This window comes from Tetrao urogallus, assembly GCF_951394365.1.
Source record: "Tetrao urogallus genome assembly, chromosome: 7".
NCBI classification, from domain to species: Eukaryota; Metazoa; Chordata; class Aves; order Galliformes; family Phasianidae; genus Tetrao; species Tetrao urogallus.
Window position 1 is genome coordinate 30,166,272 of NC_136820.1, and position 18,820 is coordinate 30,185,091.

Genomic DNA, 18,820 nt, shown 5'->3' on the forward strand with positions numbered 1-18,820 from the left:
TTAATCTATTAAAAAAATAGGAGACTATGTTTTTTTAGCAGGTGTTTTGCTTTCTTTAGGAGAGTCCAGGGAAGCATTATTATTTCTTCCCTTAAGGGATGGAACATAACAAAGGAGTTTCCAGTTTGCAAATGGAGACAGATATTCTGGTTCTTCCTCTTGGCAAAGGGAAAACAAAGCCCCAGGGTTTTCCCCATGGAAAACAAGTGAAAATAAACACACAAAAATTTGCTTCCTATCAGGGCAACAAACCCAAACCCAAATCTGGCATACTAGCCAGAACACAGCCAATTTTGTACCTTAGCAGAAAAATGCAGTATTTTCCAGATGGGAACATTCAGGCCAACTAATTTTTTTTTTTCTTAGGGTTGCCAGCAATTATTTTCAGAATAAAACTTGTACCTCTTAAACATTCTTTATAAAGACAAAATTGATCTGAGAAACTTAGAAAATTGAAACTTGTGGTTTTTTTTCTTGATTTTTGGTTTTTTTTGTTTTTTTTTGGAGAGATGCATTTTTTTGTGTTCTGATTTTTTAATTAATTTGATGATGTTTTTTACAAAAGTACTCTTTTTAAGAAGTTCTAAACATTAGCTAAACAAAGAACAAGAAATAATTGTTTTTGCCTCGACTGAAGTATTGTCCCCTTGCTCTCTGTATTTCATCAGTTTGTGATGTCCCCTGTGACCCAGCACTCCAGGTGTCACTGCCCCTCTCAGCCACATGGATTCTCAAATACCTCAGGCAAGGAAAGAAAGACAAACTGAAATAAATAAACAAAGACATCTAGATATTTTTTTGAGGAAGGGAGAAGGAGAAAAAAGAATGAAAGAAAAATGAAAAAGAAAAAAAAAAGAAAAAAGATAGAAAGAAGGAAAGAAAGAAGGAATGAAAAAGAAATCCTTTCTAAAGCCCATTTAGTAAGCCAGAGTTGAGAATACTTAGTAGGTCATGTGAAACAAGACAGAGTGTATCCTTCTTCCCAGCAGGAAGTACAAATTAAGGCTGATTCATTGAAAACAGGGGACAGATACCCCACCCACCCTGAAAAAAGCCCAAACAACCAAAGCAACAACAAAAAAACCAACCCCAAACCAACAAAAGCCAGAAAAGATCCAGGGTTATTATTTCATTTTTAAGGCAATGCAAATAGCAGTGAGTATTGTTTCTGCTTTTATTATCTGGTAGATAGATTTTATATACCAAAAACAATCTGAAGGAAGGAAACCTCTGACTGTGGTTTTCCATAGTCATTGTTGAGGCACAACTAAGAATCTTTGTTCCGTGGCCTTGTGTAGAGCACAAGACCTTTCCACTATTCCCTATAAATTTTGAAACACCGTTTGCTTTGTGCTGCAAGTTATAGAAGGTCAAACAACTTCTTCCTGGTTCATGGCTTCTCATCTTAAAAGGCATCTTTGGAGTGAGACAGCAGGTCCTAAAAATGTCATCTTGTGCCTGCAACAACTGTTGGACCCAAAGCTGTGGGAAAAACAGCATTGTTTTTAGAATATAATCAATCATATCCAGAGCAAATATTTTTGTCAGCTGACTTGATAACCAAGAACAGAGGTGAAACATGGATATTGAAAAAAATATTGCAAGAGTCATTTAAAATATTTTAATACTTGCTTGAATACCAAAGCATCTGATTGAAGCACAGGCTATGTTGTGGCTTGATCACCGTTTGAGCATGGACTAGCATGTTTATGTTAGTAACAGTTTAGGACTTCAGCTCTTGAGGTCAAATTTCCTTCACAAATCTGCAGACCAGAGGTTTTGCATGAGAGCAGTAGAAAAATTAAAAACAACATCACACTGTATAGTATGTAGCATAATAAATGTGAAATAATTTTTATTGGATATTTAAGAAAAGGAAGGAAGGGGCAGAATAGGAAGGATCAAGGTGGATCAATGAGGAACATGAACAAGAGAATGAGGAAAAGTGTATTAAATGAGCTTGTCAAGTGTTGTGCTATATACTGCATATCACAGTCTTGACATTTTTTAGAGGCTGTTTTGTTGAGTGGTCCACAGCAGAATAGAGTCCATCCCAGACTGGAGAGAGTGAGCAACTTTTTTTGTGATTCTATCAAAAAAGCAGACCCTATTTATTTATGTATCTGCAAAGGAAAAACCCTGATTCTGAATAGCTAAGTAAGAGTCCCATTCTCTGGGAATTTTGCCTATAAATGATGAGGATTAAATATGTGCAGTAGAATAGAGACATCAAAACAAGGGTAAAACCTGAAGTTATTAGCTATTACTTTTCTAAATGTAGTCTAATGCACCATCTAGTTCCCTGGTTTCAGTTGGTTCCTTATTTTGTGTAGGCAGTGCTTAAGAGTGGTTTAGCTTGGTTGTGTCTTAAATAAATGCTCTCCTTCATTTAACACAGTACTCTGTACAGTTTACCAGGAAGCAAAGTAGCAATGTCTGTTCCAATATAAGCACAATTTATTTGAAAATAAAACAGTTTATATTTAAACTTTTATGAAAAGTGAAGCAAAAACCATAGCTTGTGTCCCTCCAGTTTCGGAAACAGTTATGTGCTGCATCCAAAATAAAATTGTAGGGCTACATCTCAGAGGATAATTCCTCCAAATTACTTATAACCTTGCTGATGTTCATACATATCTGTGGATTGTGACTGGATTTCCCCAGAAATATCTCAAATGGTATCCCAGGGATGGAGACATGGTTGCAACTTAATAGGTTCTGCAGGCTGAGCTTTGCATACACTTGGGTTCTTTGTATTTGTTCCACTCTGCAGCTGCATGTGGAAAAAACTTACATCTCATCCATTTCACAGATTCACTTCAGGCTCTTCAGATTCCATGCTATCCATCATTGACTCATCCTTCATTTTAACCATATCCTATACTAAAAATTTCTGTTCCCTACTATTTTGATGATATCGCATTCATTAAATTCCTTTCCTTTGTGCCCCTTTCATTGCATAATGAAATCTCCAGTTGTCCTGTTTCTTTCCATTCCATGTTAATGCTTCTTCGCATAGCTTCATAGTCCCACCCTTCCTCTGTCCCAGAATACCCTTCTCCGTAACTAATTAATTGGGAATAAATAATGTATATTATTTATTTTAATGTATATTATATTATTTATTTTAATTATATTGTGAAAATCCTAACTCTACTGGAAATTAGAAGGTACAAGAGAAAGCCTGTTTTAATAATGAATCTCATCAAACAATTGTTAGATTTCCAAACTGCAGCAGAGATGCCCAAGGTTCTCTGCAAGTTGCTCTTTTTTTTTTCTTTCTCTATTCATTTCTTCTGCTGCTTTTTTTTTCCCCCCATTTTTTCCCCTCCTGACTGTATAGATTTCCCCAAATTGAGCATTTTTGAATGAATAGGGTGCACTGTTCAAAAGTTATTCCGATATGTGCACAAGTACTGGGGGACAGATAAAGGAAGTGCTGTCTAGTACGTGAATCACAGGACTGAACAAAAAGGCAGAAGACTAATCACAGAAGTGTTATGTGCCCATTCTTCAAGTCCAGCAATAATATATTTTATAGATTTTCAAGCAATGGAGACATTCACGTTCAATATTCCTTTTTCAGCAAAGTACATCCAACAAAACAATGTAAGCTTGTACATCAAGGCTTCATGACTATAACTTATAACATTGACTGGACATTCAAAAAACTCCATACATGCCACACTTCTTTTTTAACAGTGAGTTCCACAGATTAAATGTAAGGACAAAATATTCCTTAGCACACTTAGTAAATTAGCCCCAACACACAAATATCCATAAATTAAATTTATGGAAAAATTCAACTTGTTGAAAAAAAAGTTGAGCTTTGACTTAACTGAATTCAGTGAGATTAAAGAGTTCAAGGTCTTACCAAAATAAGTTATTTTATTATCAGGAACAGAACATGCTGATAAGATCAAGAAATCCTGGCAGTGCTGAGAAAAATCAGTGGCAATGATCAGCCCCTGACAAAGTGATTACAGCAGACTACATTCTTCAAGGGTGGATTCAGCATACTTTCAAAAATCTGTCTTTGTTTTTTCTTTTGTTCTCTTAAACAATTATTTTAATTTTAAGAAAATCAGCTTAAAAGAAATTAGTCTGTGTTTCAGCAATATTTAACATGTTTAATGTTATCAAGGGACAAAAGTAAAAATTGTGGAGGTAGCAGTAAAGAAAGGAAGAATTCATTCCTCATCATTTCTCAAATGAAGCCACATAGTCCACAGTCATGTAGAGTTCAGTCAGTTGTGTTTTTTGTTGATAACTTCTAAAACACATTTTTCCCTACTGAGTCATGGAAAACTAAGAACTTGACAAATAAGTGAAGCAGTGGAACATTCTTGCTACCAGAATTGGATGAAATAATTTAAGCTTTCAGTTTTAGGGGCACTTATAAAGGTATAAAATGTTTAAAAACTATCTTTACAGCACTGAACACAAGCAAGTGCTGGATTCTGCACCTGGGATGGGGCAGCCATGGATTTATGTTCAGGTTGGGGAAGAGAAGCTGGAGAGCAGCCCCATGGAAAGGGACCTGAGGGGCGTTCTGGCTGAGGTCATGAGGCAGCAGTGTGCCCTGACAGCCAGCCGTATCATGGGGCCGTATCATCAGCAGCAGGCCCAGCACTGCAAGTGGGCGAGATCCCACTGCTCTGCAACCTCACTTCCAGCACTGTGTGCAGGTTTGGGCACCACCATGTGAGGAGGACATAAAGCTATTAGAGAGCGTCCAAGAGAGCTATGAAGATGGTGAAAATTAGTCTAGCGGGCAGATGTATGAGGAGAAGCTGAGGTCCCTGGGTTTGCTCAGCCCAGAGCAGAGGAGCTGATGGGAAGCCTGCAGCTCCTCACAGGAGGCAGAGGGGCTGCACTGAGCAGCAGGGCCCGAGGGAACAGCATGGAGCTGTGTCAGGGGAGGGGCGGGTGGGGATCAGGGACAGGGTCTGCACCAGAAGTTGGTTGGGGCACGAAACAGGCTTGTCAGGGTCACGGCCCCAAGTGCCAGAGTTCAAGAAGTGTTTGGACAGTGCTCTCAGACACAGGGTTTGGATTTTGGGTGGTGCTGTGTGAAGCCAGGAGTTGGACTCAGTGATCCTTGTGGGTCACTTCCAACTCAGAGATATTATACAATTCTATAATTTAATATCTCTTCCTGTCCTTCATGCTGGACGTATGCATGGCTGTGAAATTAATTACACCAGTGCATGGATCTGGATGAATCATTCTTTTCCATGCATTACTTTTAATAGAATCAAACTCCCTGGTCTGATTAACTTCATGACTTTAAACTCTTCTGTTAGAAGAACTGAGAGAACCAGAAGAGTGGCCAAAGGGAGGGGCAGGTTACAGTAAAGACTGCTGTCAACAGGAATTGACATTAAACCAGAGCCAGCACAGCCCTTGTTCTGGCTTCCTGGGCACATTTTCAGAGTAGTAGTATGGGATCTGGTTATCCCATGTAATCTTGGCACAAAATTCCTCAAGTCCCTTTAACAATTTAAAAGTTCTTTCTCTAGTGAGTTTCGGTTCTATATGTCTGATTTAATTATATCTGTGATATGTAACAACTCAGGGAATTTGCAGCTTTTGTAGAAGCATTGCAAAACCACTTACACTAGAGTGATGGATTCCTACCAAATACGTCTGTATTACTTTTTCCTCCTGAATGTCTTCATTATTCTTGATCTTTCCTGGTATTTAATCAATGTTTTCAGGGATTATAGGTCTTCTTTTAAAACACTCCACAACTAGCTGAGCTTTCTGATCCTTCTCACAAATTCTTATACAAATGCTAGAATATATGGACTGTCAGTTAAAAGATCTGTCAGAATTTATTTTCATTACATTCCCCTATCAAAGTATCCATTAGGTTTTTCATATAGTTACCTTCTCTCCTTTGGAAACTCCAGACTCTTCAGTCACCATGGGGAGAATGATCTCCCTTGAATGAAGACATTTTATTGTTACCATCAGCAGCTCTTCTAGTTTTAAAATACCTTTTTTGTCCTTATACAGGTCTGGATGTACATTGCACAGTGGCAGACACAATCTATACATTGAAACATTTAATGATGCATGATTTTATAAAAATAATTATTATACAAGTAAGTGCCTCAAATTGGCATAAACATCATTTCTATATTTTACTACTTTAGTAGTACATAGGCATATTAATACACTGAATTTTGAACGAGCTACGTGAACTAAAAGGCACATACACATTTATTTTAATTAATGTTGAACTAAATTATATCTATTACGAAGGGAGAAATAAAATGTTGTCGATAGCATTTTCTTCTGTAGCCCTTTTTACTCCTTACATGATCTTCCCCACGCCTGTTGTATTTGCATGCTTTAAAAGCTGGAACATACTGTTGCAACATCCTGTGAAGGAATACTACTCCAGTACTACAGATTGGTGAGTTACTTAGAGGTGAACAGTTTACTAAAGACTAAAGCAGAAAACAGACTTGATATAAGGTCTCAAATTCTGGCTGTAAGCGTTCAACAGTATTCAACATTACTTTCTAAATAAAAGGCAATGAGACAGAAAACCTGGCTCATATTTGAGATTTTGTTTTGCACATGTCATACAAATAGTTTTGAATGGCCTCTTGCAAGGAGTGTTTTCATTAATCTCTCTTCAGTTTTCATTCCTGTTTCAAAGGGTTGACTTCTATGATCAGCTGTAAACAACAAAGCCAACGATTTGACCAGAATTTAGCAAAATTGGAGACTGCACTAAATTCTGCAGACTTTCTTAGTAGGGGAACAGCAGAGCTGCCTCCGGAGAGAGCAATTTAACCCATTTTGATAAAAACAAACATTAATCTGTTAAAGGCTGGGGTTGCTTTGCAGTACTTAAAATCTCAGCTTAGTCCTAAATGGTAAATTCAAACACAACTTCTGATTAGCTAGAAGAGTAGCTGGTAGAAGAGAATTTAATTACTTTGTTGTTGCACTGGTCTTAATCTGTTTCAGTGAAAAAATAAAGCAAAACTGTATGACTCCTGACAACAAGTGCAATTAATATTTCAAGTAAGCCTTTGATATTTTTTCTCTCTAACATGACTTCTAATTAATTTTATTTCCTATATATATATATATATATATTTATATATATAAAGAAATGTAAATGCTGATCTATTGACAACAACCATTTCCCTTTAGAAATTTCTGAAGTTCACAGGCAGGCTTTCTGTGTTTTAGTGCCCACCTCTGTCATGCATTACCGACACACAATGCCACTCAAGTCTTTTCAGTCTGTATTACACAGGCCACCATGTTCCCATTATTTTCAAAGTAAAACATTGAGTGCAAAACACAAGCACAACTTCTAAGCTGCAATAACTGAATGGAGTTAAAACCAGGAAAATACAAAATGTAGGAATAGTTATTTAATTTGATATTTGCACTCAGTGAACCATGTCCACAAATGTAAAACAGAATCATTAGCACCATGTATTACATATTCTCTTACACAGACATTTTCTTCTTTGTTTAATACCAGAACCACTGCAATTCTCATTTGGATGATTCCAGCAATAGGTGGCATCATCAATCCATGTCCCAGTCAGCTCATGCAGGGAAACTGCAACAATGTTTCTGATGCTGTGTGAAAATATTAACTGCTGCTTAAAGTATTTAAAATAGAAGTTAACAAATGAATTGTTCAGTTAAGGCATTCAGGCAGACCTATGTAAAACAAAGAAAGTGAAGTTTCATCAACTTACACTAAAATTTAAGTAAAAGCAAATGCATTCAGCAGTAGTTTCACACAAAAATATCACCAAATCATTGTCAAGGTTCAAGCGCCAGTTTTTAATAATTTTCTTCCAGTCACATAATTGTGCTGGCCCTATAGTAAAATGGTAAAACGTATTTACTTGATGTGTGAGCTATCCCCATTGGAAAAATCTGTGCTAATAAAGATTAGCACGTGTCAAAGACTGCAGGCTTAAGTCAAAAGCATGGAAAACTTCCAGCATCAGAAACAAAAGAATATGTTCATGGAAAAAAAATGAAAACATTTTTATAGTTCTAAATAAACAGACACACCTAGTCCTGTATAAGATGTAGATCTGAACCTAAAAACTCTTTTTTTTTCAGACTGTGCCTAAGCCTCAGGAAAGATTTCCCTTGTAATGTTCCCCAGACTTCTGCTTACTTGATTGTTTAAATTCAAGACATGGTGGGAATGCAGATTTTCATTTGGCTCTAGTGCTAAAGGATCCCTTCTGCAGTTAAATGTAAGATGCAGGATATAACGGGAAACAGGACAATAAATACTCAAGTTGTCCCCCCTTCATAACACTGAGATTTAACCAGGGAACAAACATGGCTGTGAGATACAGAAAACATTCCTGGATTTTGTGGTGTAATGATTTATTTACTTTCTGTGGTCATCTGGAGCAGTGATTTATGATTGCATTTTCTAGTGAAAGAATTACGATTGAAGCAATGAAGCACTGGCATTTTAAGAGCAGTGAGTCAGAAGAAAGAAATGATCAAATACCAGAATACCAAATAGATTAAAGTGTGAAATTAATCTTTCCAATTTCTGTCACAACAGAAGTTCAAATTGCATCAGGTATTCCATACCCCTGCGGCTGAAATGAAAAGTAAACATGAAACATCTAAGAAATAGATGAAAACAAAGCTCGCAAGTAAACATTTTGTTGACTTGAGCACATTTACATGCATCAGATAGGGAATGTCCATATTTGATCTATAGTCTGGAAGTCAGGTTGGTTTGATTGGTCTGTGTATTAGCTTCCCAACCACATCTAATCTTTTTTATCCTCCTCCTGAAACATGGAAAGAACAGTATGCATTTACAGAGCAGGACCACAATAGGAAGAAAAATTGCTACCATAAATGAAGGTGGTGTGTACCAGATAAATTGGTTAACATCAACCCACTTATTCCAAGCAAACACCAGTGCATGAACTGTGCACAGCAGCAGAGCTATGTATCCCATCTTGCTCTGAAAAAAGAAAGATAATAAGTCATTTATTTTTTCCAGCTTGGCAAAAGATTACTCTGTTAAGCAAATATGGAGATCAAAAAGGTCCTCAACCAACACATCTAAGTGGTAGAAAAGAGAACATTAGGTTTTAATTAAAATTTTAGGCCTATAATTCTAGCATCCAATTGTACACCTATATGCTACCTTTAAAAAAAGCAGGGGGCACATTTTTCTGCTATTGTTGTAATACTGATAATATACAGAAGAGATAAAAGATTCCCAAAAATGGGTCAGTTCTCAGTATCTCAATTTATGGATGTCCTCTGCATCCTGATGTCTTTTCTGATAAATTACTATGAGTTCAAAAGCAAGTTTATGAGCAGTTCAATCAATTGTTTGCAAAGGGAATTTTTAAAGTCAATTTAAATCAGTAACTGTAGTAAGCATAGTACTATGATAAATTTGACTTAGGATGTGAATTTCAAGAGGAAAGGAAGAGTTATGCCAGAGTCAGTAGCAGTTTTGAGTTTCCTGTGTACATAATAACCTTGTTTTTATTACAAAAATGGAATTGCCATCAGTGTGAAGTCCAACACTGCCTTTCTAATTTCTAAATCAATAAGAAATAATTTTTAAATATACAAGTTATTTGTTTATAAAACTAATCCAATATATTACTATTATTCTTCTGGATATTATTATTATTATTATTATTATTATTATTATTATGGATTTCTTCACAATGATCATTTAATACAAGAAGTAATCATGCACTGGGAGACTCCCTCCTATACAGTCTATGTAAGTCTGACAAATTTTTCCTGCAACTGGTGCATTAAATAGAATGGACAGAATCCCAAATCATTGTCTGAAAATATACATTTCATATCTACATTTCAAATTGATATCATGTTTTCAAATTATAGGTGCTCAATAGGTCTTCAAATTTTCAGATTTTGGTGTTCAGAGATCTAGCTCAGTGCTTATTTAACACACTATGATCATACTGATGCAGAACTATGCCTGATTATTATTGTATTTTATTATTATCTTAAAATATATTATTATATTTTGTGTTATTATTATGCAATATACAGTGAACTAAGAAGCAAATACTTAGGTGAGTGAAAAAGTACCCCAAACATCTGTAGAAAAACTAATTATGAGGTGGGTTTGATTTTGTGTCTTCTCCTTCTCAGAATGCCTCATTCTCAGAATACTAGTTTGGAGTGGGTTGTGTGACTGGTGACAGTGCAGATGGAAAACCTTTGCATTTCAGAAGGTACGAGCTTTCTGGACATTCTAGGCACCAGGTACTTCTCAGGCAGTACAGAATAGCCACAGTGGCTTCAAGTGTGCAACAAGCAGTTCTTGTGCAGTGAAATCCCATGCCGTATGGCAACCCTACGAACTGGATCAGTACCACCTACTTCCAGTTCACACAAAGCTTTCCTGAAACATAAAAGGCACAGAAGATGTCTTAAATGCTTAAAACACCAGCAGTCTTTGACCTAAGAATAACTGCTGTTGACATTTCACCAGGTCAGAGGAGGAAAAAAAGGTAATTTGGAGCTTTCTGTATGCCCTGACCATGACAGTATTTTCTCCTGCTGAAATAACAAATGAAATGAACATTTTCCTCTTTTTTTTTTTTTGTGTGTGTGTGTGAAGCGGTTAACAAAGGATGCTGAATAAACTTTCACATTGGTTTCTTTAATTATTCTGTATTTGATACTTTTAACTATGGATGATGTCAGCAGAAAACACGCAGTCCTAAAAATGTGGAGTTGATGACATGAAATGTATACCTGAATATAATGGAACTCTCTCCAGGTCAAAGAGTGACTGACAGATGGGATTGATGCTATTGCCAATATGGCCAGCAAAGCAAGTCCCAGAATTCCTAGGGACACATAAATCTCCATCCTCCAAACATCATGTTCAATCCAGGCACTTTCTTTTTTTTGTTTGACCTGCAAGAAGAATCACAGAATGGTTTGAGCTGGAAGAGATCTTAAAAGGCTATATAGTCCAAACCCCCGCTATGGGCAGGGATGCTTCACTAGGTCAGGTTTTACAAAGCCCCACCCAACCTGACTTTGAACACTTCCATTGATGAGGCACCCACAGCCTCTCTGAGCAGCCTGTTCCAATGTCTCACCACCCTCACCATGAAAAAATTCTTCCTTATATCCAATCTAAATCTTTCTGTTTTCAGTTTATAACCATTGCACTTTGTTCAGTCACTACATGCCCTTGTAAAAAATCATTCTATCTCTTTTGTAAGCTCCCTTTATATACCGAAAGGCCACAATAAAGTCTCCCTGGAGCCTTCTTGTCTCCAGGCTGAGCAACCTGAACTCTCTCAGACATTTTCTATGGCAGAGGTGCACCAGCCCTCTAGTTATTTTCCCAGCTCTCCTCTTAACTTGCTGTAACATGCTCATGTCTTTGTTGTACTGGAGACTCCAGAATTGGATGCAGTACTCCATGTGGGGTCTCAAGACTCCTTTCAAGTGAAATAGAGTGGAAGAATCATCTCACCCTTGTCCTGTTGGCCATGCTTCTTTTTATGCAGCCCAGGATACAATTGGCTTTCTGGTGCACTTAGCAACTTTCATAAAGTACAGTTGTTTTCACAATGGTAATTAGGAAGTAAGATTTGAAACACGGTATTTTTGTTTGTTTGAATGTTTCTGAATGTAACAGTCATTTAACTGCAATGAAAAAGTCCCCACTGGTATCTGCAGAGCAAAGGTAGGCTTTGAATGAAAAGAATGTGCAGATTGCATCAGCATCTTGGCTCAGAAAAGACTTGTTCTGAGGCACGTTAGCCTGCCTTCACAGCATGAGAAATCTTACTCTTTGACGAAAAAAATTCCATCTCTAACTAAATACCATACCTGGGAGCTTATAACAACAGGAAATATATTTACAGCACTGTTTTATGGTGTAAATTTAGCAAGCATTCTTAACGACATTATCGTGCCAGAATAGCTGCTGAGTCCTGTGTATTCAACAAGTTGGTGCATTCAGCTGCGCAGAATACAGTGGTTGATCTGAATGTAAATAATAAGTGGATGTCAAAGCTTCTCCTATTTGTAACAGTTCTTTGATGCTATTGAGATCACCATCATATAATATGCTACAAATATGATAATTTCTTCATCTGCATTTAAGAACTGGAATCTCACAGAAATCTCTGGTAAACCATTCAAGCCAGACTACCAGGAAAGGTGATCTTCAATGTTTTCATTGTTTTGTTTAAAAGAATTCTTAAGAAAACATCCTACTCTGCTTTTTATAAAACGTTATCTTACACTTTGAGGATATTAGAACTACCTTTGCAGTTTACACCCTATACTGGACTATTCCTTATAATGGAATACTTGTGGCTCTCAGAGTGATATATACACGTAGTATATACTCTCTAGTAACAGAGAACCTTAGATAGCTTTGCAAGCCATTCATTGCCCATGACTTGGAACCATCATAGAAATTATTTTAATTGGATTGTTTTAACAAGTTACTGTGTAGCAGCCAAACTGTAGAGTCATCAGTGTTCACACGTTTAGCCTGTGGCAAATAAAAATTATTATAATTTAGCTCAGCTTTTTGCTGGATAATTCACTTTACAAAGATGATGTCTAAGAATAGCGTGTGCAGCAGTTTTTGTAGATAGTTGATTCCACTGATGCTGAGAAAACTAATCCACACTAAATTAATACTGTGCCAAAGACTTACGTGTACCTGTGAGGCAGTTTTAATTATTATACACCAAGTCAAAAATTCCTAGATGAAGAGAGTGACTTATTGAATACACACTGGCACAGCTGTGATGACTTTTGACTCCCTATTACATGCTTCAACTAGTAGGTCCTGCTCCATTACTTTACTGTGCTATGTGGGGAACTGCTTCCAAATCAGAGGCAATTTCTGAACCCATCATACCTGCTGGAATGCCCAGTTCAGCAACTTGTATCTGTATGATCTTCTCATCGGATAGCATAGGCTGTAGCAGGCATGCATCACAGCGAAGAAGAAACTGAGAAGTCCAAATTGTTTTCTTGACAACATCCATCTATCCAGCCACAAGGGAAACCTTTTGTACTTAGTGCCAAAGTACAGCTGGAAACCAGCAGCTAATATTCCTGGTAAATATACCAGTGCTAAAAGGGTAATTGAAACCACTGGTAAGACTTTGTTTATGACAAGGATTGGAATTTTATAGAAAACATTTTCATTTTTTGTTATAAAAGGATATATGACATCTCTCAGAAAAGTGTAAATAAATGTCAATAATGAGATCACAGATGCTATCTTCAGTGGCAAGTGCCACCTGGGGAACAGATCCTGCTTGTAGTGTTGCTCTGAAGAGTATTCAAACTCACTAAAATGATGTGCTTGATGTAAGTTAAAAAGTGCAGTTACTTCTGGTGGATTGGTGACTTGCATATCCACATTCTGGAATAGACAAAAAGGAAATACCAGCGAGAACAAAAGAAGATTAAAACTGTAATCACAGTATTTGCTATCATAACTTGTATGCTATGCAGTTTCATTACTGAAACTGTTCAAAACCAACACACACACTGTGAGAGACAAGGTAGCTGAAAAATATGTTTCAAATAGTACAGTCAGTAATTGAGCAATTTTAGTGTTGATTTTCTATTCTACATTCCTTATGTATGGTGATTTCAAAATAGATTTTCATTCCAGGAAGTTAACTATACCACAAGAGAAGATTACGTTATATAAAACATCACTAAAGCTTCTTATGATAAGTGTTCAAGATTTCACATTTCAGCTACAGATTTGTTGAAGTAACTCAAATAAATATGTGCAATAACAGAATCCAGAGACGTGAAGTACAATAGTTCTTTTAGTCACTGCTGTTTTAATGACAATTAATTTAGGGAATAAAGCTGTAAGTAAAAATATTTGGGATATAGCATATCAGTTGTGCCGCTTTCAACTCCAGGCTCAATTCCCAGCTTTTCTTTCTGTCCACCCTAAATGCAATAATGTTCTCGTAGCGTTTATGAAAACCTGTGAAACTGAGTCACTCCAGTTCAAAAAGCTGAATCTTTTACTGCCAAGTTGTCATTATTTGGTTCTAGTTTCACTGAAGATGCTGGCAGAATTATCACAGGCTTTAGGAGGAGCTAAGCTGGGACAAAATATTAGCGTATTACACACTGTTTTACACTGAGATAACATATTTAAAGATTGCCCAGCTCTTATGGTCTGGAGAAGAGGTGTTTGATCAAAATGGAAATCCATGCATGCATCAACAGCAGGACTTTGCAGTTGATGCAGCAGACAGCTGTCCAAGGGGGGAGGCTGGGACTACACAGCATTAATAAGCATGCAACTCCTTCTAGTATTCCAGTGAAACGTAAAGTGAAGCTGAACTAGTGTGGCAACAGCTCAGCTTCAGAATGGCTAATGTTGCAGGTGTCCCAGTCTCCAGAAAACGATACGGCAATGTCAGGCTTGAGGAAGGTAGCTACCAGTAGTTTTAAAGATGTAAGTTGGCATTCACGGAATCATAGAATCATTTAGATTGGAAAAGACTTTCATGGCCTTCATGATCATCAACTTCAAATCATTCTGTAAGGATACAGGGGATTTGCCTATTTCTGTGATCTTACCTGTTTTTATTCTTAAGAATCAAATATATTGAAACTGATTAACTGATTAACACAAGGGTAAGTGGATGCAAGTCTTGTGTTCATCCTCTCCAATACAGGGTGTTTTGCTTTCTATTAACTGTGAGATAACAAAAGTACATTGCTATCTTGCCATAAAATCTTAAATGGAGTCAAGGTAGCCCGTTCCTGCATGTCTGACTGATTTGCCTATAGTGCCTCAGAGTAAAATTAAAGGGCATAGTCTTTATTAGGGTTTTATAATTGAAGATGCTTATCAAATGATAAAAATGTATATTTTTGATGAACACTGAAGGTATATCCTAAGTAACTTGTATTCTGTAGACAGTGAAGAATAGCATAGTTCATGCATTACACAACGTGATATTAGTATAAATTATATAAACTGAGATTTTAACACTTTTAACTAGCACAAGACTTGTGCATTTTTTAATTATGAAATGTGATTTAACTGAATCAGTTGTTCATCTTTTTAATCTCTTGATGTCAATTTGTGAGAAGACTTTAAAAGCACTGATGATCTGCCAGTGTTACGGAAACATGGTGCTTTTGGACAAAATCAAGCAAAAGACTGCAATTTTCTGCATGACATATGAACTGCTCTTTTATAGAAACATTACCAAGTCACTAAGGTTTTCTCTATTTCTTCTTGGTGTGATGTTCTGAAATGCATTCTGGTCAACGGTATGACTATCACCTTCCCTCTTCTCCATTGCAGAAACTGCCTGCAAAACAAACACAGGATGAAAAACAGGTTTTGATAATCCCCTACTGGAATTTTGAGGCCTCTTTGTCCACAAAATGTTTTCTTCCCCCTTCTCCACCCGTTTGACAGAGAAGTTGTTATTTTTATTTTTCCTAAGTAAAGTGGAAAGCATACGAATCAACAGAACAAAGTAACTGAAGAAAAGTAATATTTAAGCTAAATGCCTGCATCACTAGTGGAATGAAAGATTTAATTCAGGGTGAAAGTTTTTAAATAGAACAATAAGGTTTGAAACAGCTTTTGTTTGTGGCATAACAAGTAAAATGTTATAAAGATGGATTTTTGATAAGTTTACAAAAAGCTTCAACAAAACAGTGTCTAATCCAATAACAGGCTGAACTTGCTGATATAAGAAACCCACATCAATTTGTGGTTGCTAATACTTCTTAGGTTTTATGGATTTTACAGTCAGCCTGTGGCATCAAGATTGTCAGGAAACTCCAGCTGAAGCTTTGTTCATGCTGCTCCAAGGTACACTTTCAATTCTTATCACCCACTAGAAGCAGCAGAAATGATTCTTAAAGATTGTAAGAAATCAGAAGCCAGAAAACAAAGAGGAAGATAAGGGATAAAATAAAATAGGTGTTTCTCTCTAGAGATCCTAAGACAGCAGTAGAGACACTACCCTGAAGAAGTCCTGAGAAGGCTGTTAAGCAACTGCGAGGAGTTACTTCCCCAAGGACTTCCAATGCACTCACCACCTTGCCACGCGCTGCCTGAAGAGATGTGCTTGTGCCACACCACTGGGAGCTCAAAATGCCAGACCAGTGTAAGTTTTCTGTGGCTGCCTTCAAGGCTGGGACTAATTAGCTCCTCTGTGTAGACATCCCACTGAACAGCTGAATTGCTATGTATGATATTAATTTTCTAAATACAGGTTATTTTACATCCATCAAACTTTTGGAGAGTTGTATCTAATTTTTCTGTGCATAGTTTCTTCAGTGGATGAGTCTCACAGTCTTCTACTGTCTGGTCGAAGGGATTGCTTTCTACTAGGCGACCAGACTTCTAACGCCTAAGTATTCTTTTCCTGAGTATTTATCTTCTGATGTTTTTCCCTGCTAATGGGCATAACCTTTTAGCCAAGTGTTGCAGAGTAGGGTCAACAAGTGCTTCTCTCCAAAGGTCAAGCGATTAACCCTTTTCTATGCCAGCTAATGGGTAGTCTGTATATCCTGCACACAAGAAAACATGCTGCTACAAACACATTTCTACTTTCTTTCTCTATTACAAAAAATAAATGCAGTGATTTTATCACAGGTATCTTCACCAAGCCTCAGCTCTTCCAGTCCCACCTTTAGTTAGGAAATTCTACTTTTATCTGTTTTGATATATAGTGTATTTCTAGTTGTTACAATGGCAAAGAGTAGTTTAAAGACTTACTTGGAAAACACAGGTAACAATGTGATTTCCAGATCTGTTGTTAAAGGAACTCAGAATATTAAGGGCATTCACACTGCACCCCCTGATTTTTAACATATGAAGTGGGGAAGGGGCGGGGGGGGGAGGAAGGGAAGGACATAAACAACACTGAATCTAACATTTTGCTTTCTTGGGTAATGAGACTGAGTTTTGAAAATTGTTAAAGCAGTTTATGACTCACATCTTTGCTGCTTCTTTGGATTTTTTTCTGTATTGACCTCAATTGAGCTTTCAGCTGTTAATACCCCTGTCTACAGGGTGATTAGACAGTGATCCCAGCCTCTTTAGAACTGTCCTCTTTTGGCTACCGCATTGTCTAGGAGGTCCAAAAGTAAATTTTTGATTGGGAAGCTCTGTGTGGGAGACTCAACTCATCTGAGTTGAGCTGCCATCACTTCTAACTTAGAAGTGACAAATCCAGAAACAGCTTCTAGCTAAAGATCTGTATTGGTGTTAATGTAGTAAATTATATCATGAAGAGAAAAAAATAAATAAATCAAGAGCTGGTCACTTGCTGGCTCAAAAAATTGATTTTGGGAATCTATTTTAATAGAATCTCAAATACCCTCTTAATGCTTCAGGTGGCAGGGAGGAAAAAAAGAAGGAAAAAGAAGATAAATTTGTGTGAGTGAATATATATGCTCTAACAGGGAAACATACGGGTTACAGCCATGCAACTGCATGCGAGGAAGCATAGGTGCTGAACCACTATAGCATACTTGACTTCTGACACCAGGGTTAACACAGAACTTTTTTATTCACTCAATAACATTACACAGTAATAGCCTTGGGAAACTCTAAATATGAACACTTACAGTTCTATTATTCAGTGAGTTATGAATCGTCAGAACGAAGTCATCTACAGCATGGCTCTGTCCGGAACACGTCTGAAGAAAGTCCTGTCGAAGACAGAAACCAATTGCAGCCATGTGTCAGTCACAAGTGCTCTAAAAGAAAACAGGGTAACAATGCCTGTCCTCCGTGCTCACCCCTCACCCCAAAGGCAGCAGTACCACCAGCTAGGAACGAGGATGGAGGGCCTGCAGCTGAAGAGAGCTGAGCTTCCAGTGTCGTGAGCCCTGAGAAACAAGGCTGATGAGAGCGCTGAACCAGCAGGGACCCAAACCGGGGAGACCTGACTGCAAAAACATCCTCCCAAACCAATGAAAGGTTTTCCTGAATAAGAGTTTTCAGCACTGGCTCTGTGAATTAAAAAAAAAAAAAAAAAAAAGGCCAAAAGAAACAGCCTGAGATAACAACGAAGAGATGGGAGAACTGGGAGAACGCGGGACAGGGAAAGCGTCCCACTGCCCCTTTGGCACCGCTGGGAGATGACAACGCGACAGCGATCGGACAGCCGCCTGCCTTCAACTGGGTTGATGTACGGCGCAGCACCCTACAGACAGCAAGAACTCGTCGTGCTGCCCATCTGCTCACGCAGCCCCTCCGGAAAGCCTCACACGGAAGGTTCGGAGCTCGCTCCCGTCCGTCGGAGTGCGACTGGGACGGAGGAGCCCAGATCCAGGCCCACCGCCGGGACCCGTTCAGTGCCGTCCAGTCCCGTCCCGTCCCGCGCCGGAAGCCGACGGCAGCCCGGCCACGCGCCCGCCCGCAGTTCGGCCAGCGCCGCCGCCTCGCGCCGCTCGGGGCGCACCCACCTCAGCCCGCCGGCGGTATCGCTTCTTCGGCCCGGCGGGGGGCGGCAGCGCGGGGCTTCCCCCGGTTGCGGCCGGGAACACGGCGAGGCTCCACGAGCAGGGGGCGAGGCGCCGCCGTGCGGGAGCCGGTACGACTGCGTCGGGGAAGGCGGCCTCAGGTTAGTCACGGAGCGCCCGGCGGCCTCCAAGGAGGGGAGCGGCGGGGGGAGCCGGCCGCAGCCTCCACCCCCCCGCCCGGCCCCGCCCTCCGCGCCCATCCCGCCGCCCTCGATGCCGGCGGGGCGCGGGCCGGCCGCCCCTCGTTCCCAGTGCCTCCCGGGGCCCGCGA

General features: G+C 38.7%; 1 protein-coding gene across 1 annotated transcript; it reads right to left on the reverse strand.

Moving 5' to 3' along the window:
- Window positions 1-8,734: 8,734 nt before the first annotated feature.
- Window positions 8,735-15,359, reverse strand: STEAP1 (STEAP family member 1; the record flags this gene model as incomplete). The annotated part of the gene is made up of 4 exons (XM_079538226.1): window positions 8,735-8,992; window positions 10,783-10,947; window positions 12,926-13,438; window positions 15,267-15,359. 4 exons carry the CDS (start codon window positions 15,357-15,359, stop codon window positions 8,735-8,737), a joined length of 1,029 nt encoding a protein of 342 aa, XP_079394352.1.
- Between the last annotated feature and the right edge of the window lie 3,461 nt (window positions 15,360-18,820).